The sequence below is a fragment of the Perca flavescens genome, chromosome 10, assembly GCF_004354835.1.
Source record: "Perca flavescens isolate YP-PL-M2 chromosome 10, PFLA_1.0, whole genome shotgun sequence".
NCBI classification, from domain to species: Eukaryota; Metazoa; Chordata; class Actinopteri; order Perciformes; family Percidae; genus Perca; species Perca flavescens.
The window spans coordinates 35,301,132-35,329,005 of NC_041340.1; the positions used below are offsets into that span (position 1 = coordinate 35,301,132).

Sequence of the window (27,874 nt, forward strand, 5' to 3'; positions counted from 1 at the left end):
ATCCCCCTCAGGTCTCACCAGTTTGTCTATCTCCATCAGCTTCTTTTCCTGCTGGTGGAGCTGTTTGTTTTTAATATCCAGCACCACTTTGAGGCTCTCTAGCTCCTGCTCCAGATACAGGGTGTGGGAGTCCTTCTGCGGGGACAAATAAGTAGTGCCAAGAGGTTCAGGGACTGTCAAAAATACTTCAAAAATGAGTACAGCAAGCCTCATAAATGTCATGTGGCCATAAATCCAGAAACACACAACAGAGGGCGCCATGAATCACTTACACATTAATCTCTGCTCTGGGCTCACGAGGACAAAGAAGCTTAGACGTCATACATAAGGACATCAAAAAATTATGAACATGCAAATAATGTGTTCTGCATGAAGGAAGTGTTTAAACTACTCCTAGTCTCTTTTTTTAAACTATGAGTGTTCAATGTGTAACAGTGAGCTGTTGCTACTGCTGTTCTTATTGTGCATCTATTAATAGCAGATGTGGAGTGGCAGGGTAATGTGAGGTAGTTACATTAATGACTCTGCTGTGCCAGGGCAGAATGCGGGGTACATGGGGCAGCCACTTAACACTGATGAGGAGTGGCATCCTCACTGTACAACAGCACTCTGGGAAAATTTAAATCTACACTCTGGGCCCAGAGGGAGGGCAGTGTTGTAGCTAACACATGGTTTAACCCACACTGTTTTATATGTTATATTGTAAAGAATGGTTGATGGACCTTAATAGACAGCTCTTAAAAATAAGGTTGTGTCATGATTTTTGTTTGTTGGTAGTTTATATCTCTGGTAATCATTGTTTTGTCACCTTTTATGCTTAAAGGAAAGCAACACTGGAGTCATGAGAGGTTTCTTAAGTGGAGCTCTGCTATAATAAGCACATTGATAAGATTACCTGACTCTTATCAGCCAGCTGTTTCCTCCTGTTCTCCTCTGCAGCTAGCTTCTCAATTAGGGCATTGTTCTCCATCGTCAGCTTTTCAATCTGTCCCTGTGGATGTATGCAGGACAACAAAGTCACTGAGTATACTTCAGTCACTTTTATACACTAGCACTCATCAATTCATAAATTATCCTCATGTCATGACATGCTATTATTTGTGTGAATTTCTTTAATAAAAAGGGAGAAAAGAAAAGTCAAGCTTACAGATAGAGCGTCTCCTGTCTCTTTCAAAGTTCTTTCCAAAGACTGCAGCTCCTGACTGTGGACCTTTCTGAGCTCTAAACGAGTTTCATGACATCAGAAATATTTTAGAAAACTCAATACTGTACAACAAAGCTCAAGGATAATCACAATGTAATCTTATTATGCAATACAAAAATGCACACATGCACATTTGTTTATTGAAGTAGAATATCCTTAGTTAAAATACACCCAAAGCTTTCTCAGCTTGAGTTTGTAGAGTTTCAAATAATCGTATAAAACTCATCAGAGAGATGAATCAGATGAAGCATCAGAGAATGGATCAAGTTTCATGAATACTGTTGACTCACCTTCCAGTGACATTTCATACTGCCGTTTCACAGACTGCAGCTGTTCTGCGTGGCTGTTCTCTAGTTCCAGCTTCATGACTTCATGATTGTCTTTAAGTTCTCCCATCTTTCAAAAGAACACAGGATAGACTTCATTCTGACCACAACATTACGGATCTTAAGGCATTGCTAAGCACTGCATTACATTGAGATGGTTCACACTTATTTTCTCCTGAAACACAGAAAAGTTCAAACAAACAACTTTTTTTATTGCATCAATGACAGTATATTAACAAAGAATGCCCCACCCTCCACTTGTGTCTGAGCCTTTACAGAGAGCAGCTTTCCATTACTTTAATTTAATAACAAGGTGGAGTAGGGACAAACCTGCTGTTGCAGGAGAGTCCTGCACTTGTCAGTCTCCTGCTGGTAGCTGAGGTGGACCTTGTCCCACTCGGCCTGGTAGAAGGCCTGCAGTCTCTGCTCCAGCTCGGCCAGATCCTTCTGGTGCTGCTCCTGCAGTGTGTGCAGGGCATCCTCCAGAGCAACGCGCAACTCATCCTTCTCCTTTTCCAGGCGTTCAGATGAATGGACGGAGCAAACTGGAAATGAGAAAAACCCAACTTATTTTGGTAAAAGGGTGGCAGGACATTGGCATGGTGTTCAGGGATTGTATGCAGCTGTGTAGAGGGTAAGATTAACTGAAATAGGGCAGAGGGAAATTTTTATTAGTAACCGCTTGTGTGTAAAAAAAAAAAAAAAAAAAAAAAAAAGATACGTCCACTGAGGAACTCTGTTTAGCAAACCCTCTCTTGATGAAATTATGTGACACTAAATACGCTCCAAAAAGGAATGGAAAAACTGACATTCAAGGGGAGGTTCCTCTTGCACTTGACTGCAAATGCCAACTACACTGCAGTTATTTATAAGCAGATGAAGATATGGGAACAAGTTTCACAATCTCTTGAAACCAGTAACATGAGTAACAGATTTCTTAAAGCGGGCTTGTTCCCTCCACACCTGGTAATTTTTAAGTTTGTGGAATTGGTGGCTTTCGTTTTTGTTCTGTAAACCAGTCTCAATATTTCCCAACTGTTTCCAATTGGCAAGTGTTTATATCTGCTCTGGAGTGGGTGGCAGTGACAAACTCCATAACCTGTCTCCAGTCTCAGTGCTTGTGCACAAACACTCTTGATATTAATTTTGAACTTCAACTCACTAGAGAAGTCGCACCGATGGTGTACAGTTAGAAAGACAGCTGTGCAGAACAAGAATGTCTACGGTCATGTTAAGCAGGTGATTTTCTTTCAAAGGTTTGGTATTAAATACATGGTATGACAATAAACCACAACTACTTCGAGCTTGAGACTATGTATGACTTCAATAGTGGGTGTAAAATAAAATTGAATGCAGATGTTGCTGTCCTACGCTACATGTGTGGCAGGGACATTCACTGTATTCACAAATCATGGGGGCACAATAAAGGTACATGTACTATTCCCGAATAAAAGTTATTAGTTGAAGGCTCCCCGTTAGCTATGAGTGCAACATGTGATATCTTTACTTGTTCAAACTTATCTGTATTGGAGGGTTGCAATTTTAGTCATGTTGAACAACTTTGTCACAGACAAATAGTGCCAAATCCTGTTGATCCTATTGTGTATTCCTGTTGTCTGGTTGTAAATAAAGTCCCAGAGTCTGTGTTTTTGCACTGCTAAAAACTGAGCTAAAGTATAAACACAGCACTTCATGAGCATGAAGATTCCCCTTCACAGATCCAGGAACAGTGGCCAAGCCAACATAGGGACAATCTATCAGGCTTTGGCATGTACAGCTCAACAAATGGAGCCCAGAACTCTGCAACCATATGCAACAGAAATCTGGTCATATTAGCCTTTCTAGTACTAACCCAACTCACAAAAACACCTAATGGTTCATGGGTGGGAGGAGGGCCAGTTAATCTAAGTTAGCTGCAGTCAACAGGGTGATGGGGTTTGGAAGTGTCACAGATAATGCACAGGCTTTTTTTTTTTTTTTTTTTTTACGTGCGAGGAATGACAAAAGGGGGTGTGGTCGTATAACAGTTTTGGCTGTGGCCCAAAACTGCAATTTATTGCACTTGAGGAGTGAGATCACTGTGGCAGCAGGCAGGGATGCAGGCGGAGGAGGAAATTAACTAAAAGCAGACTTATAAGAACGTGTCTGGACTTCAAAACATCTTTTACTACACATAATCCAAAAGGTCCATGTGAGGTCAGTGTTGGTCTTACAGCCTCTCTGAAGTGAAAAATGTGTTAAAGCGCAGATGTAACAGCGCTCAGCATGTAAGAGCAATCATGTGGAAGTCCCGAGGCTGTGAGGGAGGGGAGGAGCCATAACACTACTGCTGCTGCTGCCTTTAGTAAGAGAGATGAAAGCTGGTGTGTGAGCGTAAGTGTGGCATTACGTGCAAGGCTATTCTGTGGGACAGCACACAGGCTAGACAGAAAACATTGTCCCTAAGGGCCGGGACATATCAGGCCGATTATCAGCCGTGGGACAGTCTGGCGAGGTCAGTGATTCAAAATAGGTTCGGTGTGTCCCGTGTCGTCGTCCGTCTGGGGGGCTGTCGGCGTTCATTTTGGCCGACCTGGTCGGCGGCAGGGCCGTCAGGACTCCCCCGGAAATGACGAGCGGAATGAGGTGACTAGAGTCTCTCAAAATCTGATGAAAATCTTTTAAACTGACCTTTGTTGAGCTGAAATGAAGACAGATTCAGCAACTGCACGGCCTATTTCTCGCTTAAAATGTTTTCAGAAACATGTTTCAGTGAACTATTTTAGTACAATACGAGATCGTATTCTGAACGGCCGCCATGACAGTCCAGGTCTGAATATCCGCAGAAAACAAACCCATGTGACCTGTTCGTCCAATTAGCTGCCGGTTTTCATTTCTTGGGCAACATTACAGATTAGCGCCGCCTGCTGTTATAGAGGCGTATTACGTCTCGTCTCCTCTCGTCTTTTTGATGCGTTTTTTGGACCTCGGGGACGCGACGATCATATCGACGGGGTTTTCTGTCAATGGGTCGGCCGTCGGCTATATGTGTCTACACCATAAGCCTTCAAAAGGCCTCAGGTGGTGTGGCATTCCACCACTGGGAGCCCCTCCTGTGTGGGTGGGGTCAGAGGTCAGCCTGCCACTCCCTGGGGAATGGGCCAAGACCACTTTACTCAGCAACGCTTAAACACACACATGCCTTGACACGGGATGTGATTTTCAGCCGAGGACAAAGCAATTAACAAGTGGAGGAAAAGCATATCTAAGGCTATCTACGTGGTGGGCGAAAGCAAACAGGAGCAAGACCTCCCCTGCTTACAGTTAACCCAGTTAATCCATCACAGCACACACCACTTCAAGGCACAGCACTAAACTATTTTATCAATATTACGTAAAATAAAAATTACATTGAACTGCATGACTGTCAGTCCAGAGGAATTTGCGCAATGTAACAAATGGGTGACTAAATTCATCAATGTAGAATAATGCCAAACATACTATAAACATGTAAATTAAAGTACCAATGAGTCAGATCTATAACTGCATTAGATCACAACAAAACAATAACTGAACAAAGTAAGCAACTAAATACTCAAGATGAAAAAATTGCAAACAATAGGAACACTATTGTCCTCATTATCTATACAAATATTTCCTGACTTGTCATCTAAGGGGAACTAAAAGCAGACCCTGTACCAGAAGTGTGTACTTTACTGATAACAACTTTAAACACAGCTGTGTGACCAAGGTGACCTAACTTACCCAGCTCTCCTCGAAGGTTGCCCAGCTCCTGGGACAGATCCCTGCACTGCCTTCTGGCTTCATCACGCTGCAGAGAAAAAACAAAGTAAACAGTCATGCACATGCTCATTAAGATGTCAATGCAATTTCTGAGCCTAAATCACCACATTTCAGATCACAAATGAGCAATGCAAGCATTATGAATCTAAAAAGGTTTTTCTCTATTAGAAAGGTTTTGACAGGGCAACACCCTGACACATATCTGATAAATACATATTCTCCTTATTTGATATTGTGTTTGACTACCGAATGCAAATACATTAACAGCACCACAGCAGCAAGGGAGGAAGACTAAGGAAAAATACCCATGCTGTCAGTCTTAGCACATGCCTTCTGTCTGCCTAACTCTTTTACTTCTCCCTTTCTGACTCAGTTTTGCAGTAAAGAGGAGGCTGCACTGTAGCTGCAGTACTCCTCCAGACTTCCAACTGACGCATCCAAATCCAAAAACTGTTTACCTCTCATGCAATACCTATCTCTGACTATGCTGATTTACAGAAACACCCTGACACACTAAACAGTACATCACACAGTCTGCCTAATTCAATTATGAACCCGTGACAGAATAGCCAAGTAGGACAAGCCAAATATTACTTCCCTGATCAGTTTACAAAAGCAAATATAGTCCACCGTGTCCTGCTATGCCCCAGATCTACATCTATTCCTCACTGCAGAGTAAAACAATGGAGAAGCCAGTTACCCGATCTGCAGTGCAGGGAGCACTAAGGCACGCTCGGCTGCCAGAACAGCCCATGATCTAGCCTCAGTCTGAGGCTTGGTAGCCGGAGTCTCCCACCCCCAGCTATGGAGAGCCAGTACTCCAGTACAAACAGTGGTCCAGGTGGACGCACCACCTCCACACACCTCCTCCCAGACTGCTCCGACTACATTTGTGGCAGGACTGAAAAAGCCGCTTCACTGGCTGTGGAGAGTGACTGCTGAGTGCATTACCGTATTACACCTAAAAAAAGAGAAAAAGGGGGCAGGCTACAGTGTGCATAGGAACAGCCTCCACATCAGTGAGCTGAGGTCACTTTAAGACAGCACTAAAGGCAGCCAGAGTGGAGCAAACGGATAAATTGTTCAGAGCTGCCTGACATCAGGCTGATGAGAGCAGGACTTGTGCTGTGCAGTGACCTTCCCAGGAGATACATGGAAAGGCTTCATTAGCACCATCCCCCCACCACTCATCCAAACCTACATTAAATCATCCCCTCACCCCCTCTGCATCACTACCTTACAATCGGCAGTGCAGCTAAAGGCTTCATAGGTACAATCTCTCCATTACAAGATGATAGAATGCTGAGACAAATCACATTTCCAGCTTCTGTGGGAGATTTTACAGTCACTGTATAGAATCAAAGAAAATTATGTCACTTGTTGACTAACCACCTTGGTAATCATTCCTCAGATTGCATTAGAAACCACACATTTTAACCATCTTGGTAAAGGCTATACAATTCTGAGGGACATCTAGCAGAGTGCAAAGAGTAGACACATCCCCAGTGTATATCAATATGATACCATGTCAGGTGTAGAATAACACTTGATGCTAGACTTAAGATCAATGACTAATTGCTCCAGGTCAAGTTACACGTACAAGTTCCCAGAAATATTGTGAATATCCGAAAGCAAGTGAGGTAAAGCGAGCTATTTGGGAATGTGCCTACATTCCTACACTGAAATTCAATGTGTTTCAAAGCATTTTGCTCTTTGAGAGAAGGTATGTCGAACCAGGTCCAGTGCTTACACTCTATCCAAAACAGATCATAAGAAACAGTGCTCAGCCCTTGCTTAGTATTTGGCTGCTGTTCATAACCATATCACGTCAACAGCTGGGACATTCTCACACTATGCTGGCAAGGACCTGCCTCCTATTCTTGGTCTGATGAGTGGCCACCGGATTCCATTGCACACTATATGCACACAGACTCGTCCAACAACACACCTGCCACGCAAATCTGTTATTCTTGTCTATTTAATTGAGGTTTTGATATTAAATGCAAGTTGTGTGCATTTAAGATACTGTACTGTATTCGTGTCCACTGAAGGGACAGAATGGACAGCAGCACATGCTTTAGTCAAAGTTGAGTAAGTGAGAGGAACAAACTGTCGTGGTTATATCTGTTGATGTAATCAGTTTCACAACCAGTGCCACCCAAACATGAGTCAAACATCGGTGACTGGAGATCACACACTGAGCCTTAAACACCAGCTGTCACATTACATGGGCCAGCATGTGATACATTTTAAACAACAAAAAAAAAAAAGTTCCCAGCTTTGTTCTGTATGACCGCAAAAATCCATCAGTCAATAGTCTCCACACTATTCTGAAAATACATAACTAGAAGCTGTCTACACCCATATGCACTCAAGTTACAACAGGCAAAAACAGTTGACGGTTTATAAGGCTCCTCAACAGCTGAGGAGACACTTGACTGCATAATCAGAATACCTATATTTTTTTCACCTTTCCGGCAGCAGAAATTAAGAAACAACAGTACTCACTGAAGCTCATTGAGGCTAAACTTGGACTGATTTGAACTCTTGTCACAACTGCAACTATCCAGAGGGCTGCCACAAGGGATCTGTCTGTTGTCAAACTCGGGAGTAAGGCAGGAGTAAAGGGAGTTGCAGTAATCTAGGCCAAAAGGAAATAAATGCATGAGTGACTTTCTGTATTACAAATTAAAAAGAAGCAGTGGTTCACTTTTCTGAAATAGTTCTCAGCTGTACAGACCATGTTCACACATTTGTTAAATTCTCATCAATGAACATCCCCTTGTTTCTCACATACATGTTTCACGTTAGAAGCTAAGATACTGTTTTTTTTTTCCTCCCGAGTCCCTGTGGCACTTACATACAGTAGCACAACAGCTTGTTAAAACAAACTTGCAAATTGATGGATTCACCAGTCACTTTTCACTTCACGGCAGCAACAAACCAGAAGGAATCAGTATAGCATCAACAGGTTTATGATCCCCCACCCACTAACACTGCCGTTTTGTGTGCTGGACTGCTCCACTAAGCTGGAAGCACCACAGCTACAGTAGGGTTTAAAATAGGGTCACTACTGTAGTGTTTTTCTGCTGTACCTGCAGTACAGGAATGCTAAACTGAAAAAAATATTTATATTTTTACTTTTTACAACCTCATCACTGTGCATTTAATAGATTTGGCCTCAGCTCCCTGTGCTGATGTGTCAGAGACATAGCAACAATGTCAGATAAGGTCCACTGGATTGCAGCACAATGACGGAAAGTTCCATCATTGTTCCCCAAAGTGACCTCTGGAGGGAAGTCCTGGCAGACCTGATGTCTGACTCTGCCCCTTGTTCCATGTGTACTCAAAACAAGATTAAAAATGTCATGTTATTGACTTAAAAGTACTAAAATCTAATAAATAAAGACAAAGTGGCCTATTAGAGACATCTCAACATTCTAACATTCTAAGAACTGTATTTATGAAATGTGGATGAGTGAAAAGGTTGAGTTGTGTAATCCTATTAAGTAAAGACAGGGTCATACAATTCAATAGGAGCCACTAAATACCATCTTGTCTTAAATTATTTTATATTTGGATGGTACATTGCAGTTGTTTCACTCAATCAACACATACGGTGGGGAAATGTTTGACAAGGACACCTCTAAAGTAAACCAGAGGGACTGAAATAGCTTGTGACTGGGCAACAGAGTATCTGATTATTTTTTTTCTTATATACATACATTACTAACTGCTTTGGGCCAATTTAATTCTATTTTATAATTCACTCATATTAGACTGGAGAGCTTCTCATTAAATATACTTTAGAGTCTGAGCACCAAATCATAATTTTGCTTTGACAACAACTAAATGAGAGAGTATGATGGTTGGGGGTCAGGTGGAGGCGAGTGGATAGGATAAGCCTGTTTGTACTGCACTGTACGAAGATTAATCCCTCAGGGCATTCAGTTCCTGGAAGCCAATCACATGGTACCACTATTAAAACAGATCCAAAACAAACAGTAAGTTTAAACATCCATATTTTAAAAAGGCTTCCAGGGTCATGCCAAACTACCTGAATAACCTACGAATCTATAAAAGGTACAACTGAAAATCATGCTGCAATGAAAATTCATTTTTAAATTTCTCTTTGATCCAGGATTGCTTCAGTTGTTCAGTGGACGACAACAGGGTCGTTTTGTGTTGGACAGCTTCCAAGTATGTCTGTGTGTGCAGCCCCTCATATACCCTTACAATAACCTGCCCCCATCTCCCCTTGCTATTGCTATAAATAGAAATGCCATTTGGTTTGCCCTGTATTATCAACACAGGATTTGATGTTGCAACATTTATAGTTATGTCATAAAGACACATTTAGACTTTATGTGTACTAAACCTCAAATTGTAATTTTTTTTTAGATCAGGAGGTGATATGTTAAGAGTCTGAGATCAAGACGATCCAACTTTTACTCCGGACATTTTAGCGCCGTTGGCATTTCTGTGTTTTTACCACTGTATGGCTGTTTTTAATATGTACTTGCATACTGTTTCAATCTCAGCTTTCTATGTAAATAATGTAAAATTGAAAGCATTATGCAGTAAAAATATTATAGATTTCTGAATTATATTATGGCATGGTTTCAACTAGATGGATACATATAGTTATTTCTTATAGATAACTGTAGAGATATATTATACATATTACATACATGTGATAGCTTTTTGTACTGGGCAACCTAGTGCCATAACATGGTAATGTGAGCCACATTCTGACTCCGCCGTAATACAGGAGTAATAGAATATTGAATATCAACAATCACAAACTGAACTAAGCCCAAGTGATCTCTAGAAGTGTCCTGATTACTTACAGCAAATATTACTTCTATAATATGCAGCATGTCTTTGCTATTTAAAGAGGTCTCTATACGTTTCTCTGAAAAAAGGTTGGTGAGGCTGCAAACTGCTTCATTATTTTCTCTCGTTGACATGTCCATGCTGTTCCCTTATGAATACAATTTTCATACCTCAGCCAAAGCTTGCTGCAAGACGATGGCGACAGCCTCAAATCTGCAGTTACTAGCTGCCAGGAGTCCTCTGAGCTGCTGGATGCTCTGGTCCTTCCTCCCGCCCTCGGCTGTGCTCGCTGGTACCACATCCACAGCTCCATTGCGCTGATTTGGTTGAGACGCTTGCTGAGGGTGTTGGTGGCGGGAGCTGGCCTTGGGCTTGTTCTTGTCCACTGTGAAAGAACATGTGTTGAGTGTCGTGACAACGTTGATCATCATCATACCCCCCTCCATTAACTGTTACAGCGGGTCTGACAGCAGCACCACCCACCCTCTACACTCCTGTCAAGGCCAGAGATGCAGCAAGCTCCAGTGTCAAAGCCCTGGATATTTCTGCAGTCCAGAACTGTTCTATCCAATCAGCCAGTCTGAGGATTCCCAGCACTGCTCATCCAACAGCCCAGACATAAAAATGGATCCTCTGAATGCAGTTACTTTTCCATATCCTAATTCAGTCTATCTAGTGCTCTGCAGACACTGGTCACCAAGGACAACTTATTTTAGCGAGGCTGTGCTACTGTGGTTTTGCATCAGCTTTATAAATACATCACCCCCACACAATAGCTACCGTCATTCCTACTAATGAAGAACATTTAGTTTACTCTGCTAGAACACGGACATCAGAACAGGGGAGCACAACTCACTACCTCTTAACTTATCATTGATATCGGCACATATCTGTGCGTTTCTATGAAAGCACCGTTTGTCAATGAGGAGACTGTAGTGAGTGTTATGTAACACAGCAGTGAGAATAACCTGAGCTATATGGACAATACCAGTGAGTGGAAAGTACTATCAGTGGCTTGTGGGGAAACTCACTCAGCTCTGTCCGCTGTTTTAGATGACAGCTGTTAGAAACAATTATAATTAATATTCAAATAAATATTGACATAGTGAATAGTGAAAACAGTAACACCAATGACAAATGTACTTTAAATAAGGTTGTGTAGATGAATCCACCCTAGTGTGCTCCCCTGATACAATGTACGCACAACCCCGGCCCATGAAGTGTTTATATTCCCTTCCTTTATGAACCTTGGGAGCATATTCAAGTTAAATATAAATAGATGCATTAAGCAAGGTATCATTTTAAAACATCACAATATCCCAGAATAACACCAGCATGTAACTGTGGGATATAGACATCATTTTGAGCAAAATAATGCTGAATTTACTGGAGGTCTTTCAAATTAAGATGCCGCAGTTTCTATTGGCAGTGAGGGGAAGGTATTTAATATTAACATGAGGAAATATCTTCCTTGCCTAATGTAGACAGCTAAACCAGGAGCTGCAGAGTGAACAGCCTGGCCTGATTGGGGCAACACAATACTCCAGAGAAAATAGCATTCCAGGCTGGCAAAGCCAACAGAGGGAACAGACCAAACTGAGGAGTCACGCCAGCAAAAAAGTAAATAAAAACCACCTATGTGAGAACAGGATGATCAGATAATCAGATGCATTTCATCTAAATAATTATATAATGCATTAATGCCAGACCTGAGTTAACATAGCTCTGTATCCGGATGTGCAATTCACATCTCTCCGTGTCTTACAGCTAAAGTAAACTGTTCAGCATGAATGTAAGGCACAGCCTTCAAGACAAACAAGACAATGAATTTCAGAATGTGATCACTTTTGTTTTGTTTAAATTAGGGTGCCCTCTGCTGGTTGATCAAAGAGCACAGAAGGGGCAACATCTTAAGCTGCATTACAGCCAACATGTAGAACAAACATGCCTGCATAGAGAATCAAGCCAACATCAATGACAAACTCAGGCTGTCGAGCTACTGCAGAGTGGAAATATATAGATTTATATTATATCCCTCTGTAATGTAATAGTTAATTTTTTTTATATTTTTATAAATGTATTCTTTAACTTAAAGCAACATGTAGTTACTTCTGTTTGCTTGCCGTCCTGGGACATTTAAAAAAAAAAAGAAGAAAAAAAAGTGGGATCATAGCCATGTTCGTTGATGCCACTTTTAACATGTCCATTTAAAGAGAAACTGACAGACAGAAATCTTCCCAAATATGTTTATGTAATATGTTCCCCCAGCTTTTATCTTGTGCTTGCTTCTAAGAACAGATGTGGACATTATGCAACAGATTTCTGCTAAATTAAAAAAAATTAATGAGCTCACCTTTTTAAATTATTCAAATTGGTCTAAAGAGGTGGACGGTTCAGAGATTAATGTAGTGAATTAAATGGCAAATCAGCCCAATTTTCAGGCTACAATATTTGCTTAATTTAGACATTTATTTCTTCTGAGGGTTGCCCAGTGTAATTCTAACATGTATTCACAAAACAGAAATAAATATTCACAGATTCACAAATAGTCTAGGAGTTAGTAATATCCCTGGCTTTATCATCTCATATTTTTAACAGTATTTCTAACTAATGTGGTTTTTGTTTTCCATAAACATACTAATCTGCGCTTTGAAAGTGACTTAATATAAGCACATTGACCGTCTCTGCCTTGACTGCTGTTCCATGGCAACAGAAAACCTGCAGCTATTTTCATCAAAGTATCTGAACAAAGTTGATGACACATGTTGCCCTCTTTATTTCATATGTCCTCCCACGCTCAAAGAAACATTTTGTACCAATTCAACTAGTACGCTTAACATCAAAACGCTGAGTGATTTACTGACTCCACAGCATAGTACTCTGCTGCTGTAAGGGGATATCACACCATAGCACAAAGCATGATGGGTGATGATAAGACCCCTCACAATCAGGCACTTGTTATAGTGCTTGGTTGACACAATAACAGACAGACAATCATTGTCAGTGTAACATTCACTGTACACTTAAAAAATACATAAATAAGAGTTTAACTAACTGAGGCATGGGACATCTTGTATATACTAAAACCATGACTTGCTTTGAAGTAAACTAATAATTCCCTTTGTTTAAATAAGACATAATCCCATTGAATTATTAAAGCCTTTGAGACTATAGATCTAAATTGTCATAACAAAATTATATTCAAAAACAGGAGAAGAATGCTTTAAATAATGTGGGAACCACAGGAAGCTAATGTGTTCCCACAGACCTGTTCAACAACACAAGGTTCCCATGGGGCAACCTAGAGACCAGGAACCAAAATAACCTTGGTCCATCTCTGTGAGAGTGAAACAGGAGTACTGGGTGTTCCAGTGAGCAGAAGAGCAAGACAAACCTCTTGACATACAGTCATATAAAAAAAAAAGTTGGCCTTACAAATAATGAAAGCCATTCTGAAATGTGAATATGACAAAAAAAAAAAAAAAAAAAAAAAAAAAAATTTGTATCCTACAATACCTCTGCTCAGGGTGACATGTTTTGGTGACCAAGGTGGGTAAATGAAAGATGAACCTCCTGCTTTGCCGACTAGTAAATAGCCATCCTAAAATTAGATTTCAGAAACAGCTAACTGCGCAGGTCTGAGTGAGAGGCTAACACAGCAAAGCTTGGTTTAAGTATTATAGCACAGATACCCCAAATCAATAACAATGGTTGGTAGAAACATTTAACTGACAGACCTGCTTGAAAAACCACAGTGTTCTTCCTGCATCCTGACAGCAGCTGAATGCTGCGGAGTAAGCCCTTGGCTGTCAGACGCACGTGGATGTTCGACAGGGAGAGCTTCGGAGACCATAACATCTCTCAAAAACAAAGCAAGACAGCCACTGTTTAAAAAAAATAAAAAAATAAACAAGTTTCCAAATGCAGAAGCTTGATGCTGACTATGAACCACAGGCGATGGTGTGCCTCATTGTATCATGCCTCAGGTGACAGCAGAACTGACTAGAGCAGAAAATAAATCAATAAATAAAAAAACAGTAGTAAGAGTTCGACCACTGAGACAGCCTTGAAAAGAGTGAAGGCACCCAGTTCAGCATGGCAGGTCTCCCAACTCAAAATCTAATTCCCAGCTGTGAAGGCTGGAAGATACAGAGAAGGTTAAAAGCTGGCCAGTGGTTTTGTGGCACAGCCTGATTGATGCGATGGGGGCAGAAAAAAAAAAAAAAAAAGTAAAATTCCCTTAATCCTCTTGGTAAAGCCAGGCTGCAGCCATTTACCAAGCACATGAATCTCTCACAGCAGAGCAAAGCAGCATCTCCAAGCTTAATGATGGCGGTGCTGTAGCAGAACCAGGATGCTAAAGAGAGCAGGGAGGGGGAGGGGGGAGAGAAAGGAGTGGGAGGGGCTAACAGCATCACTGCAGCCAATGGGATTTAAAACCCACCCCCCACTATTTCTCTCATTTACTTGCTTACCCCAGCAGTGGGATGGGGAGAGATGACAGACTTCTTGTGGTTTTGACTGATGAGCTGAGCTTAAAACTGCTTGGCTCGCACAACTCTCTGTGAAAATGTGACCTTAGCTATTATTAGCTATATGAAACATATTTAATCCAAGACTCAAAACAATGTGCTGACCAAATTGAGTTTTATAAAATGCAGACATTTTTTTTTCTGCAAGGAGTATAGCTCAACCAGGCTGTAACGACACTGTAAAAGACAGGAGGACACACGAAGAGCACGGAAATATACATCAAGCTTTGTATGTAAGCAGGAGAAACCACACATTACAGCTTTAGTGTGGTTATGTTTACAGGAAACAAACGTGGCCACTGATAAAACACCAAGGATACCAGAACCTGACTGTATTGGTGTCAATGAGCACAACCCATATCGGATTTCCTAAAGTACCAAAAGTTTCTTAGCAGCACTGAGTAGCATTAAAATACTACATCAGTAGTTTCACCTGAACGTAGAGACACTCTGAAAGCCACAAGGCTGTATTACTTCTACCCCCCTCACTTTTATAGTTTCAGGTTAATTCTCTTACTAAAACATCTAAACTGAAAAAGATTCAGGACAAGACAAAACCATTTCAGAACGTTGCAGCAGTCTTAACTGGCCCGTCTCTCAACTCAGTTCAAGCCAGCTGATGGCGTCGCCTGTGACTCAGCTTGTCAAGTCAGACTGGTCGAAATGGCAGAGTTTTAGACAGAGGCTCCATATGATCCATATGATCAAGCGTGCTAGAGAGTCACTGAAGAGAGGCGTTAGAAGAACAAAGCAGTGAACTGAACTGGGCATTACTGTCCATCCACCATATCTACATGAGAACAGAGGAGTTGATAACTATTTTGATAACCTCATTTAGGTCAGCTTTAATTATTACTGTGCACTCTGAGCATCAGCAAGTGTTTTTTGGACTTATGTGCCCCTGGTTGCGCTTCATAGAATGCATACAGGTTGCCCTACGTTATTGCTGGAGATTGTTGGGACTTTATGCAGCCTGAGAGGGTGACTGGCTACAACATTTATATTATGAAAAACCAAACAGGGTTAGCACGTTAATACAAAAGTTTTAAATCATTTTTCTTAATTTCTTTTTTGTTGTTGTTATACTATACCATTATTACAGAAAGCACAATAACCAGACTCTTCTGAAACCAAGCCCGCTGGCTTGACCAGCCATCTAAATATGTAGTTAAAACACCGATAATAATGGAGACAATTTAAACTCTTACCAGCTCCACTTGAAGTGAGACGTACAAGTCTTGCAGAAGCGGTCCTCTTCAGAGGACTGACTGTAGAGTTTGAAGCACCTTTGCTGGACGAAGGTGCAGGTCTGCATGCTGTGGCCAAAGCTGTTATGAGCAGAAGATCCAGGTGAGACAAGCAGCTTGAGTTAATCTGACCCATAATGTAGCACAGATTGGCAGCTAGCCACAACCGCAGACCGCTTTTATGCTAGAACTAATTCATTAGGTTAGAGAAAACATATTGTTCAACTGAAATAAACGATAGGATTGCTGAAGAAAAAAAAACAATGTGATTACATTAGGAAGTAACAATAGCTTTTTGTAGTTGAGTGTTTTGGGGGAGATTAATCACTTTCAATCAAGTCCGATTCAACAGGGCGGTCTCCTTATATAGTGGGAGTACTTGCCAGTGTTTGAGAGTTCAGAAAGGGAGTCTTCAAAATGTAAGCTTAATGGCTTAAAAATGAGACACATCTGTGTGTGTGTGTGTGTGTGTGTGTGTGTGTGTGTGTCTCTCTCACATTGTCCAGCGTTTTTCCCAGGGGTTGTGACGAGTCTAGCTTTTAGCACAACAGTTTTGAAAGGGGATGGTTTATGTGCAGCTCCTCCAAAAACTGTTGAACAAGTAGAGAAGTGCTGGTTAAATACTACAAATCATGCTGCAACACTTATACGATCGCAAAGCCCAAAGATGACGAATCAGATTAACACAGGGTGATGTTAATCTGATCCATAGCAAGAGGTAGCAAATATAGGAGCACATTTCAAAATAACTGAATGAATACCTAGCATGTAAAACAAATATTGATGTTGTCTCAGCTAAACTGATTAAAATATTCAGAAGCCATGGATTCAACATTTGAATCATAACCAATGTATTATGATTCAACTTCCAGTCTCACTTACGTCTCCAAAGCATTTTATCTTTTCCATTAAATAAAGATAACAAAGGGAAGACACAAAAACGATAGGATCCAATGAGCAGGCATGTCAAGAGGGTGAGATCACAGTTGGATGCAGCATTGCCATGTGCCACTGAAGAGGAGCTGTTGAAAATATGAGCTGGAAATTCAGTCCAAGTGCAGCTTCGAAGTCCTGTGTAACCAGCCATTGGTTTTAAATCTAAAAATTAGAATAGAAATCCGGCTCCTTTTCTGCACCTCACACGGCATCAGTTGTAGTGTATGTCTGCTCACTTTCCTCCAGGCAACGCTATGTGTGAACTAGAGTGGAATAGCACCCATTGCCATGACAACCACACAAGTGGGAGGGGGCCGGTCTCCAGTTTGAGAATAGGTCCTCTCAACTAAACCTACATGCTGCTGAAGATGCTGGGAGGAGAAGAGCCCACTGTCTAACAGCACTCCTTTTCCTCATACAGTACATCAACACACCACAGAAGGATTTGCTGGCAGTGGACTGGAGTTCAGCTCATTCACACAAATTTTTTTGAAAGATGTTTTACTTTCTTACAGAGCTTAAAATAGGAAAAAGCTAAAAAAAAAAAAAAAAAAAAAAAAAAAAGTATTACAGAGACCGATTTGCCCCAGGGAGATTTACATCCAAGCCCAGGCCTGAAGTGGGTCACTATTTGGAACAGAGGCCCCTCCCCTTCATGTCCAGATGTGTTCTTAAAAAGCATAATGAACACTGAACACTTAACCCTACAAAACATGTGTACAACACAGATTTTATACCTTTATGTAATAGCCTGTGGGGACTGATCATCATATTTCTAAAAACTATGTAAATTCTTGTTAGGCTTACCTTGTGTTCTTCCAGCACCTTCACTCAGCTCAGAACAAACCCTGGCCACAGTAAGGCTCCTGGATGGCCCTGGGGTCTTGTGTGGTACTGGTAGTCTAGAAGTAGGAGTAGGGGGAGGGCCCATAACAAAGGGTCGAGTGGGAGTATGAGGAGGTTGGGATCCATTTAGTGGAGGCTTAATACTTGCTGTTGAGACAGTTCCAAGGGATGGCTCTCCTTTTGCCTGTACTCTGTGACTGCCTGTGAGGCAATGGAGCACAAATAAATCATTGAAGATCAGCAGCATGGATCCTGTTATTAAGTGCAAATACACATATTGACCTTAGCAGTGTATTGGTCATAACCCTAGTACAAAGGCACAAACGCGGGCAGTAAAAATATCTAAAGAGCTCCCTAACAGGCCAAATCAGGTGGTAGTGTAATGAGTCCTTTTCATGGGATATTTAAGATACATTTTCCATAAGCAAAACTAATGAAAACGCATGTTTAGAAAACAATCTCAATATTAATTAACCGCTTACCCATTTCTTGTCACATTTAATATAGAAATTGTACAAAACCTACCTGCATGTTTCTTACTTACTACAGCAAACATGTTAAGATATTATCAAATAAGAATCTTGCAGTTTTAGCAAAAAAAAAAGTGCATCCCGGTGAAGTGTCCCTGTAGCTGAAGCATGAGAAGGTAATGTTTTTTTTTTTTTTTTTTTTTACTGTGCTCAGGGCACTTGTTTCAAACATTGTGTTCTCACTTTAACATTACTTGTGAGCTTAAAACCTCCCTTTCCTTCCCCTGCTTTTTCCACTCGTACAGATGGCTTCCCATCAGAGGAAGAGTCCCCCTCCTTCCCCAGAACTCCTCCTTCTATAAAGAGCAATAGGGCAGAGAGAGCTGGTTGTTTATCCCCAAGACCTGGACAAGAGACCGGAGGGGACATCTGTATCCAACACTGTTCCTGTGGGACATGGCTGAGCTCATCAGCACAAGATGAACTGCTAAATGCTACCCTCTGATGGGGTGACTGCTTTACTACAACCTGAATTATTGGCACGTCTAAGTGAACCAGAGCTATGCAAACTAAAACTTAAATACATTATTTGTATGGCATTTTCATTATTTCTGAAATGATGATGATCAAACAGTTTATTACTCTTCTGGAGAGTATAGAGCATTATCTTATAACATTACTGTGTTGCTTTGAAGGATCCTGGTGTATCAGCTTAAGTACATAAACCCCCCACAAACTCTGGTGATGCCTTCAATCCTACATGGCCCTTCAAGTACACGCCATATCAACTTCTTTACTGTGCCTGGTTGAAATTACACCTCGGGTTAAACAGAACTATTGCACAATTCTGTGTACACAACAAAGGAAATCATTAGCTCTCTGCTTAGTCAAAGGCAGGTCATGAGACTTGGAATTGATTCTAACAAATTAATATTTATTTACCGAGACCTGTGAAACGAATGAAGGACAACTTGCCCAAGACCCTTGCAATGTTATCACAGGATAACAAAAAAAAAACTCAAAGCATGTACAGTATTTAACATTGCCCAATTAATATGAGTCTTACCTGTGCTGCTCTTCTGCTTGGACTGTGGCGTCCCTGCAGCTTTGGAGGTCCTGTATTCGTCCCTCCCAAAGGTTCCCTGCCTCTGCCTGGTTGATGGAGTTACTGGTCTGGGACTGGCAGCTGGAGGTAGTAAAAGTGGTGCTCCTCTTGCTTGTCTAGGAAATGCCTGTGCTCGAAATCTGCTCCTACGCTCATCCCACGAGGCTCCCGATGTTGACGATTTGCTGGACTCTGCCTGCAAAGAGAGACATTTCTCACTCAGTCCCTCATCTCTATGCAATTGGCTCTGATGGTTCAAAACACAAAACATTTTCCCAGAGATCCCTGCCAACTCCAACCAAATCGGTGTCCTAAATTCTTTGGATTTAATGTGGCTTATAGAAAAAGCTGCAAAAACATGAATAAGTCTTGCTGAATTTTTTATTGTTCACATTATAAGTGCATACTCACCACCAGGCTGATCCTCTTAACATCTCTTGTGGAGTTTTCAACACTTTGGTTTGTGGACTTAGTGGGAATGGTCGGTTTATTCCGAGAAGAGCAGTCCAGGTGCGCCGATTTGGTCTGGCCAAGCTGGGTGTTAGCTTTGTGAACGGTGAAGCTATTAGATTGCTTTACAGTTGTTCTCTTCTCCCTGGGTGGCCTGGAGGACACTGCTGAGCTCTCCGATGAGCAGCGAGGCCGCGTCTTAAGAACAGGAGGCTTGTCCTGACCTAAAACTGAGCCGGCCCTGGCGTCAATTTTGTTTAATACGCCCTTTATTGGAGTTGGTTTGTGATTCGTTTGGCCACTTTTGCTTTTATCAGGGGATTTTTCTAAGGTTGACAAGCCGAAGGTCTGGTTGACAGAATGCTGTGCTGCAGTGCCTGCTACTTGGCTTGAGGTTGCCTGTTCTGTTACAGAGCTGGCTTTACTGCATTGGACTGCTGAAGCATGTTTATTTGCAGCAGAGTGCTGGTAAGGTGGGGATGCTCTACCCTTCTCCTGCCCATCCTCAGTAGTATGCCCAGATGACTGTATAATTGTCACGCCCAAATTGGCAGCGCCTGTATTCACACAACGCTGGGCATCATTGACCATTTTAGTGGTGGTAGAGACAACTGCAGTGCTACTCCTCAACTTGGCAGGAGTAGCCCTGGTAGTTGCAACTCTATGTGCTTCAATGTGTTTATTGTTCACATTAACGTGAGATGGTTTGAGCTGTGAAGCAGGGCCTGGCACTATTCTTGTCCCGACTTTAGATTTTACACTGCTGAAGTCTGACTTGGGAAACTTTTTAATTTCCGTTTTCTTGACTTTGCTGTCTGAAAGCACCAGTCCTGCAACCAAATAGTTATGAGTCACAGAGATTTGCAGCCGTTTAACAGGGTGGAATCCTGGGCTGGCTGGGTTTTCAGTGCAGGGAGACTCTGAAAAGGAGGGGAGGCTGGGTATCATGTTCCCAGTGTTTTGTATGGGAGTAGAAGTATGAACGTCCTTACCAGCGTCTTGCACAGCCGACACAGTGGGCACAACGTTTTTGCCTTGATCTGGTATAAATGCTTCAGGGAAACGGGGCAACAGCTCTGCTTCAGCAGGAGCAAACTGAACCTCTTTTCCATAATCTGCAGGAGATGTTTCACAGACAAAGGTCATCATAAGACCACTCTCATTCTCACTTGGCAGAGCTAAAAGAGAGTTGGATGTTGCCTCATCATTCTCTTCAGTGGGGAGCTCTGCCTGAATGAAAGTCATGCCAAGACACGTAGGAACTGTGTTCTCCTCAATGACTACTTCTGTGGATTTTTTAAGGAGATCCGACCGAGTGGTTGACAGCAGGTTAGATTCCGCAGGCAATGCTGGATGGCCTGCAGCCAGAGAGATAGATGACTCCTCTAGGGAAGAGACTAACAAGAGTGACTGATCCTCCAGACAAAAACTGTTGCTCCTTATAACCATTTCCCCAGAGCTCAGGGAGCAGCAGTCATTCTCAGCAGATCCTCTACAGGAAGTCTCCCCTAAACTCCTCCCAGCAGAGTCTGGAGGCATCGCTGCACCGTTACTTTTATCATCTGTGTTCTTACAGAAAGTCCGATGGTTATCTGATCCCATCTCATGGTTGCTCATCAGACTCAAATTTCTATTCCAGAAATTCCCACTGCCATTAACAGGTGTGGCAATGAAACTTTGGTTCAGGTTCATGCTTACGCCACAGAATACATTATCCTGTGGTAACGTGATGTTGTAGGAGTTATCCACAGAGGAGCCGTCACTGAGACAGCACTCCAGCATGTTGATGTCAGGGGAGCTGTTGGCTTCTCTGTCACTCAGGTTTGAAATACTACTGTTGGAGTCAGGTGAAGGCGACAATAACGAGTTGCTGTAATGACTCTCAAGGGACAGGGCCTCTCTGTGGGGCAGGGGAACTGGACTCTCAACTTGGTCGATGGAAAATGTTGTGTTAGACATTTTGGAGCTCAGTCAGGAACTTGTTTACCTATTGTGTTGCTCTAAATGCCCGGACATTCGTTTAGCAGAACAGTAATCCATCGATTTTGTTGATCAGATGTCTGTAAAGGAGGAAAAAGCCAAATATTTCAACCATGTTACTACACAATCCATGTTGACATTTCACTGAAGGCTTGTGCCCAGATATTCCCGTGTAAACTTTAGCTTGTGGCTCTGAAAAGGCTTTGGTCACTGTAACAGTAGCTGTATACTCAAATTATTTATGACTTAGCTCAATAAAAAATGCAAAAGTCATCAGGATCATGTTTAGGGAATACAGCTGTAATCCAAGTCTGTCTAAATTATCTCCTAGTTGTGCTATGTGCTACAATAGGTTTATCATTAGGTTGTTGAATATAAGATTACCTTAGTATCTGTACCCTTTCTAAAGATATTTTACCAGCCACACCTGCTGTTCCTGTTTCAGAAAAGCTTTAACGTGAGGTTGGTTCAGCAGTTACAAGCCATGTTTTTCTACTCTGAAATGAGCCAACATGGGTTTGGCATGAGAAGTAAACAGCAGTCTTAACTTCTTTGTTTTGTACTGTTGTGTTTATTTAAGCTAACTGGGCTGCTAAGCTTGCCAGCCGCTATTACGACAAAAGCACCATTGTGGTATGTACCACCGGAGAGTATCAAGTCACCAACACTGCCTGAGAGTCTTTCAGTATGCTGACCCCTGATGCTGATCTCAGTGCATATAAGAAAATTGAACACTTGAGCTAAACTACCTGTAGTGCTATTTATCAGTTGAGATTGTTATGGCGTAAATTGCCCAACGTTGGAGATATCGGCCATAGATGTCTGCCTTCTGTTGAATATAATTGAACTAGATGGCACTTGGCTTGTGACGCTCAAAGCGCCAAAAAATAAATAAAGAAATGGCAATGTCTTTTTTCCAGAAATCATGACCTGATTGCTCAAGATAATCCACAGACCTGGTTGGGAGCAGTTTAATGTAGGAAGTATTTTCTTTTTACTGAACTACACCTGCCAACCATTAGCCTGGTCCTACCAGACTCTGGTACATTTCATTTGTACAGAGAGTCTGGCCACTCTCCATTGACAAGTGTTAACTTCCTTGAAGGCGGGTACTCTGTTAAAGATTAAAACTATTGGATCTGCCCAGAGCCATGCTGGATCTGCCAATACCAATCGCTAACGTTTGGTCGTGAAGTTGGTTTAGCATCGCTAGCGTTAGCCTTAGCCAACTCCTTCACCACTAACTGAGCGAGCTGGAAAATCTAACTTTTCTCAAAACCCCGTGGGGAGGAGGGCCACGACATCATGGCCACCAACAAAACTCAGCAAAGATTGTTCTTGCTCGGACTTTAACTTCTGGATATTCGGCAGCGTTGCCACAACGGACCGAATGGCTTTGCTCGCATCTTTCTCCGCCACCATTACGGAACTACAACTCAAACTAGCGCACAACCTCAACGTCATCGTTGTCAGCCACTTCCTCTGTTCGCTGATTGGACCGCCGAAGATTTGGCCAGAGAAAACCCAAGAATATACCGCAAACCCAGAAGACGTACTGAAGGAAAAGGAAAATTGAGCGGAAGTACGTAGGAGGGCAGAACCAGGCTAGCCATCCGTATCACCGCACAGAAGAAAGCTGACTTTTTTGGTGCTTTGAGCACCACAAGCCTAGTGCCGTCTAGTTCTATTACATTTGAGAGAAGGTAGACATCTCTCAGCCGATCTCTCCATCACTGGGCAAGTCACCAAAGCAAATCTAGATTGATAAATAGCACTACGGTTAAGGAAGGAAAAAAAAAAATATTTTTGATTTTGTGTTGAACTGTCCCTTTAACATGTTTCTATAGCAACAAGTTGGCATTGTCTGTCTTTCCCAGTTGTTCTCACCCCAAAATAGTGAATGAAACGCCAACATATAGCTTGTTTGTTGGGAGAAGATTTGCACATAATCTGCTGCACTTCTGAATGGCTTAATGAGGCATGCAGTATACTGGTTAAGGAAGCAGGGGCTGGATCAGTGAAGCTACATGACCTTCCCAGGAAATGCACAACAAAACGCAGAAAACATAACATGTTTAAAAAATAAAAATAAAGAAAAAAAGGTTTCTGTTGGTTGCCAGAGCTAAAGAAAAAGAGAGAGGGTTCAGTTAATAATATGTAGCCTGTTAACCTCATGTTTCTTTTTTAAGTGGCAGCCTGCTTGCCTTTGGCTCTTCTCTGCTAAGATTGAAGTTTGTTCTGCAGCCATATCAAAACATCATGCAGCAGTTGATTGGTCTAGGTGTCAAATAAGCCATTTCTTTCCCTATGTATAGAAGGTATAAAGTGTAAAGTATAGAGTTAGTGATGTAACTATATAGTTAAAGAGTCATAGACACCTGTAAATAGGTCTAAAGACCTGATAATACTAGGGTTAGGCGCAGGCCTGAAGTGCACAAAATTATAATTATATCTGACAGTTTTTTATAATTAACCAAAAAAATCAGCCACCTTTACAAACCTATTTTTGCTAGCACATTTACTCAATCAGAACCTAAAAATGACACATTCAGCAAGTGTCAACTCATATGCTTTGATATTTTTCTAACCGAGACACTGTAATAGAGAAATCACAAACACATGGTCGACTATAATTCTGGCCCCAACCTAGACATGCACACTTCAAAATGTTAATTAGAAAAATGTTCAACCTTAGGGCAATATTCAGTCTGTAGTGACAACAGCTACACCATAAATGAAGTCCTAAACTGGAATATCTGAGCGCTACTCCATTCTTTAAAAGGGATCTTTCGGTTAAACATCTGGGAGAATTACATTTTTTTTTTTATATAAATATGCCACAATAACTACTAGGTGTTCAATTAAATCTGCCTTACTTTCGACATTACTACTGATAGATGTATCAAAGCAGCTATGCTTTTATCAATAATCCATATCTGACTGAATAATGTGTTTGTTTAACAGGCAGAGAAACTGCACACCTTACTGTCCATTACACTCTATGTACAGTCAAATAAAATATACAGCCTTGTCAAACTGCTGTGCACATTGAACCTTGGCAAGAACTGCCTCTCCCGACGCCACTGCAGTATCGTCCCACACAATATAACAATGCAGAACAGTGATTTAGCTGGTTCAAATCGTGATTAGGCATTAACTTATGTAAAGCACAACTGCACCTATGACAAACCATAACTTGACAATGTTTATGGAAAAATAAAACCACAAAAATAGGCTACAAGACACTGAGCCAATAATAGAACAGGTCTTCAACACTTACCTTTGACTAAAAAAAACTGATTAACTATGGTATGAACTAACTCAATACTGACACTATTGGCCTCTCTATTCAATAATAAGTGGAAAAGAAAATGCCTCCACAGTGTGCTGTGTTGCCTGCTGTTATCACGTCAGTTTACTCACTTTTTGCAGGTTCACCCAGCTCATTTTACCGTCTCAGAGACAATCCCATTACGGCTTTCCTACCAAAGCGCTAAATCCAGCCAACTGGGCAGGCAGTGGTGTACGAGTGTGCTTCAGCTAGACAACCGTCCCACGACTCCTCCCTCCTTGTGCTCAGAGTCAACCGTGCATCAGTAACTTCACAGCCTGAATGAGGGTGCCCCCTGTGCAGGCATTAGATTCTGTTTTTTTCCCCCTCCCCTCCCTGAGGTAACGTGACTTAGTCCAGCAGGCCTACTGCAGCAGTGGACAGCAATCTCTCCAACTAGCCACAGTGTCAGACACCATGAGTGACTGCACAACGCTCCCCAGTACAGGCATGCCAAGGTCCAGCTTAGGACTGTGCTTTAGTGTAGAGCTCCAGTCCCAGGTTAACAGAGGGAGCAAGCAAGGAAGAAAGCAACATGTTACCTTATCCATGCCGAGCCCAGTTCTAGGGGAGTGGCCACGGCCTGGCAGGCTGCATTGGCATTCACTGTTGCTAAGCTGCCAAACTGCCTCTTTTATGAGGGAATGGATCAGGCTGCTTTTTTAGTAAGGAATAAGTGAAAATGGGAGCAGAATGGTGGGAGGCCCGGGCTCCTCTGGGAATGTTACACTAGGACAGTTCCCAACCACAATTTCCATAGTACAATCACTTCCATCCAAGATGGCAAGACGTAGAACAATGTTGTTTAGAGCTGATAAGTTCTCCGAAGTCCTCCACTGATGTCACTGTCTGATGACACTGCCTCATGTTGTACACAAACAGATCGACACTTGACCCGGACACCAGTCTAAGACCCCTAAGACCTATGCTATTTATGCTTAATCTATACAAGGACCCTGACCCTGGGAACTACTGTCTAATCTTAACTAGAGACAAGATGTAAACCATAGTATAGGTATTATCTCCTTAGAGTTCTGAGAATGAGTCTTATATCCTGTAAAATCAGTTATTTAGTGGATCTAGTTATGCAATATAAAAATTTTGACACTGGTCTTCAAGTACATTTGATTTCCATTTTTAGCAGAATTTCAAAAAGTATTCAGTCCAAAATTCAGACCTCAAACCTCAGTGATGCATGTTGCACCCTAACCAGTATACACTCTGAAAGTGGATACAATACATTCAAAACCAGTAGGATTACCGGCCAAACTCCCTCTGATATCTGACCCTCACTCGCTACTGTGTGGTCTACTGGACCCTGTGTTTTGAGACTCCATTCAGCCTTGTCAAACTATATAATGCGGTTATTTTGTAATTGTCTCAGATGCATTTTCAACATTGCTGTTTGATACAAGGCCTCACTAAGTTTGTCCAATGCAAGTTGCTGCCTTCAGATTGCATTATACATTTAAAACCAAGTGAGATCAACTGAACAATGCTCCTCTATTTCTTAAGCCCCTCAGGCACTATGCAGAAAGGCCTTTCCTTGCCTTTGCATGGGTGACTGAACATTTCAGTATCATACAGTGAGCAGTTACGAGTAGCAGGGACAGCCATCAAAAGGCCAGGCACAGAGCCACACAACACTACTGCAGGGCAGCAGGTCAAGCTGGGGGATTCCAACCAGCATACCAGGGACAACGCTGTCCTCTGTAAAGCACAGGGGGACAAAAGCCTGGTTAGGGAGAATAGCATGGCTCTGTCTTTCAACAGTCAGAATATTAGTCAGTCTGCTCCAGCAAGAATAAATAGAAAAAAAGGCTTTCAAGATAAAGCTGTGGGCCTACAGTATGTCATCTAGTGAATAAGAGGCATGTCAGATGTGTCAGCAGCTGTGCAAATGTATCCTGGTTTGCTCTCAGTTAGCCTAAACTGTGAGGCTTACATGGAATACACAACACCACAACAATAAACATTAAGTTGCACATTGTGTTAAGATACTTTTTTGAGATGCAGGTCAAGAATTAAAACACAAGCTCAAACCGAATTGTGTTGGATATTCAACTATATTCTGCAGTAACACATTTTAGAACAGTGTTTGGGGTGTTGTATGCTTGTACTGTATAGCACCTGTTGAACAAAATGATTTAACCTTGCAATGTGTGATTAACACCACAAACATAGAATTGTAGCTACACACACACACACACACACACACACACACACACACACACACACACACACACACACACACACACACACACACATATATATGATTACAGTTTAAACTAGTTGCAAGCATTTACAGGCAGTCAACAGTCATCTAGTTAGACATGTACACGTATTTAAAGCCAAAATCAAATGAATGAATTTTGGTGGGTGTGTTTGGAGTAGTAGCTACTTCATTCATACCTGGTTCCTGTAAAACATGAGGTCATTTTCGGATCTAAACAACTGCGCCCTCCGCACCTGACTGACAGATTACCCCTGTGTGAGCCCTCCTTCAGCCAGTTGAGCTATAATTAGATCAGGAGTAAACATATCCATCTACAAATAGCAAGGAAAATACTCTTTCAAGTCAATACATGGTTTTAAACACAGTAACTTCAGACTACGTCTGAGACACTTTAAAGAGTGGGCAATAAGCTAGTACGGTGTTAAAATACCCAGGTATTACCTAATGTTAGCGGTCTTGAATAAAGTTACAAACATAGCGGACTACTAGCCATACATTGGGCTCCAACCATGAATTTTAACGGCAAAAAGAAAAATGGAACACAGCAAACAGCGGTTGACGATCAACACTACCTAAATGTTAGCTAGTTAGC

The 27,874-nt window shown here is 41.8% G+C and overlaps 1 protein-coding gene across 8 annotated transcripts in view; it reads right to left on the reverse strand.

The window, feature by feature from the left end:
* Window positions 1–27,874, reverse strand: part of mtus1a (microtubule associated tumor suppressor 1a) — a 30,726-nt gene that overhangs the window by 2,421 nt on the left and 431 nt on the right. For 3 of the 8 annotated variants that reach the window (XM_028588948.1, XM_028588945.1, XM_028588946.1), the window contains exons 2-13: window positions 19,697–21,795; window positions 19,247–19,481; window positions 17,672–17,911; window positions 16,426–16,518; window positions 15,890–16,009; window positions 10,320–10,534; window positions 5,275–5,341; window positions 1,861–2,075; window positions 1,495–1,600; window positions 1,148–1,221; window positions 896–991; window positions 19–135 (exon numbers count right to left, since the gene is read on the reverse strand). In XM_028588948.1, the coding sequence (XP_028444749.1) occupies window positions 19–135; window positions 896–991; window positions 1,148–1,221; window positions 1,495–1,600; window positions 1,861–2,075; window positions 5,275–5,341; window positions 10,320–10,534; window positions 15,890–16,009; window positions 16,426–16,518; window positions 17,672–17,911; window positions 19,247–19,481; window positions 19,697–21,694 (3,576 nt within the window). In that variant the 5' untranslated portion in view covers window positions 21,695–21,795. Of the gene's footprint in view, window positions 1–18; window positions 136–895; window positions 992–1,147; window positions 1,222–1,494; window positions 1,601–1,860; window positions 2,076–5,274; window positions 5,342–6,013; window positions 6,256–7,821; window positions 7,955–10,319; window positions 10,535–15,889; window positions 16,010–16,425; window positions 16,519–17,671; window positions 17,912–19,246; window positions 19,482–19,696; window positions 21,796–25,138; window positions 25,533–27,458; window positions 27,594–27,874 lie in introns of those variants that run through there. The other 5 variants (XM_028588947.1, XM_028588950.1, XM_028588951.1 and 2 more) reach the window with 5 other exon arrangements.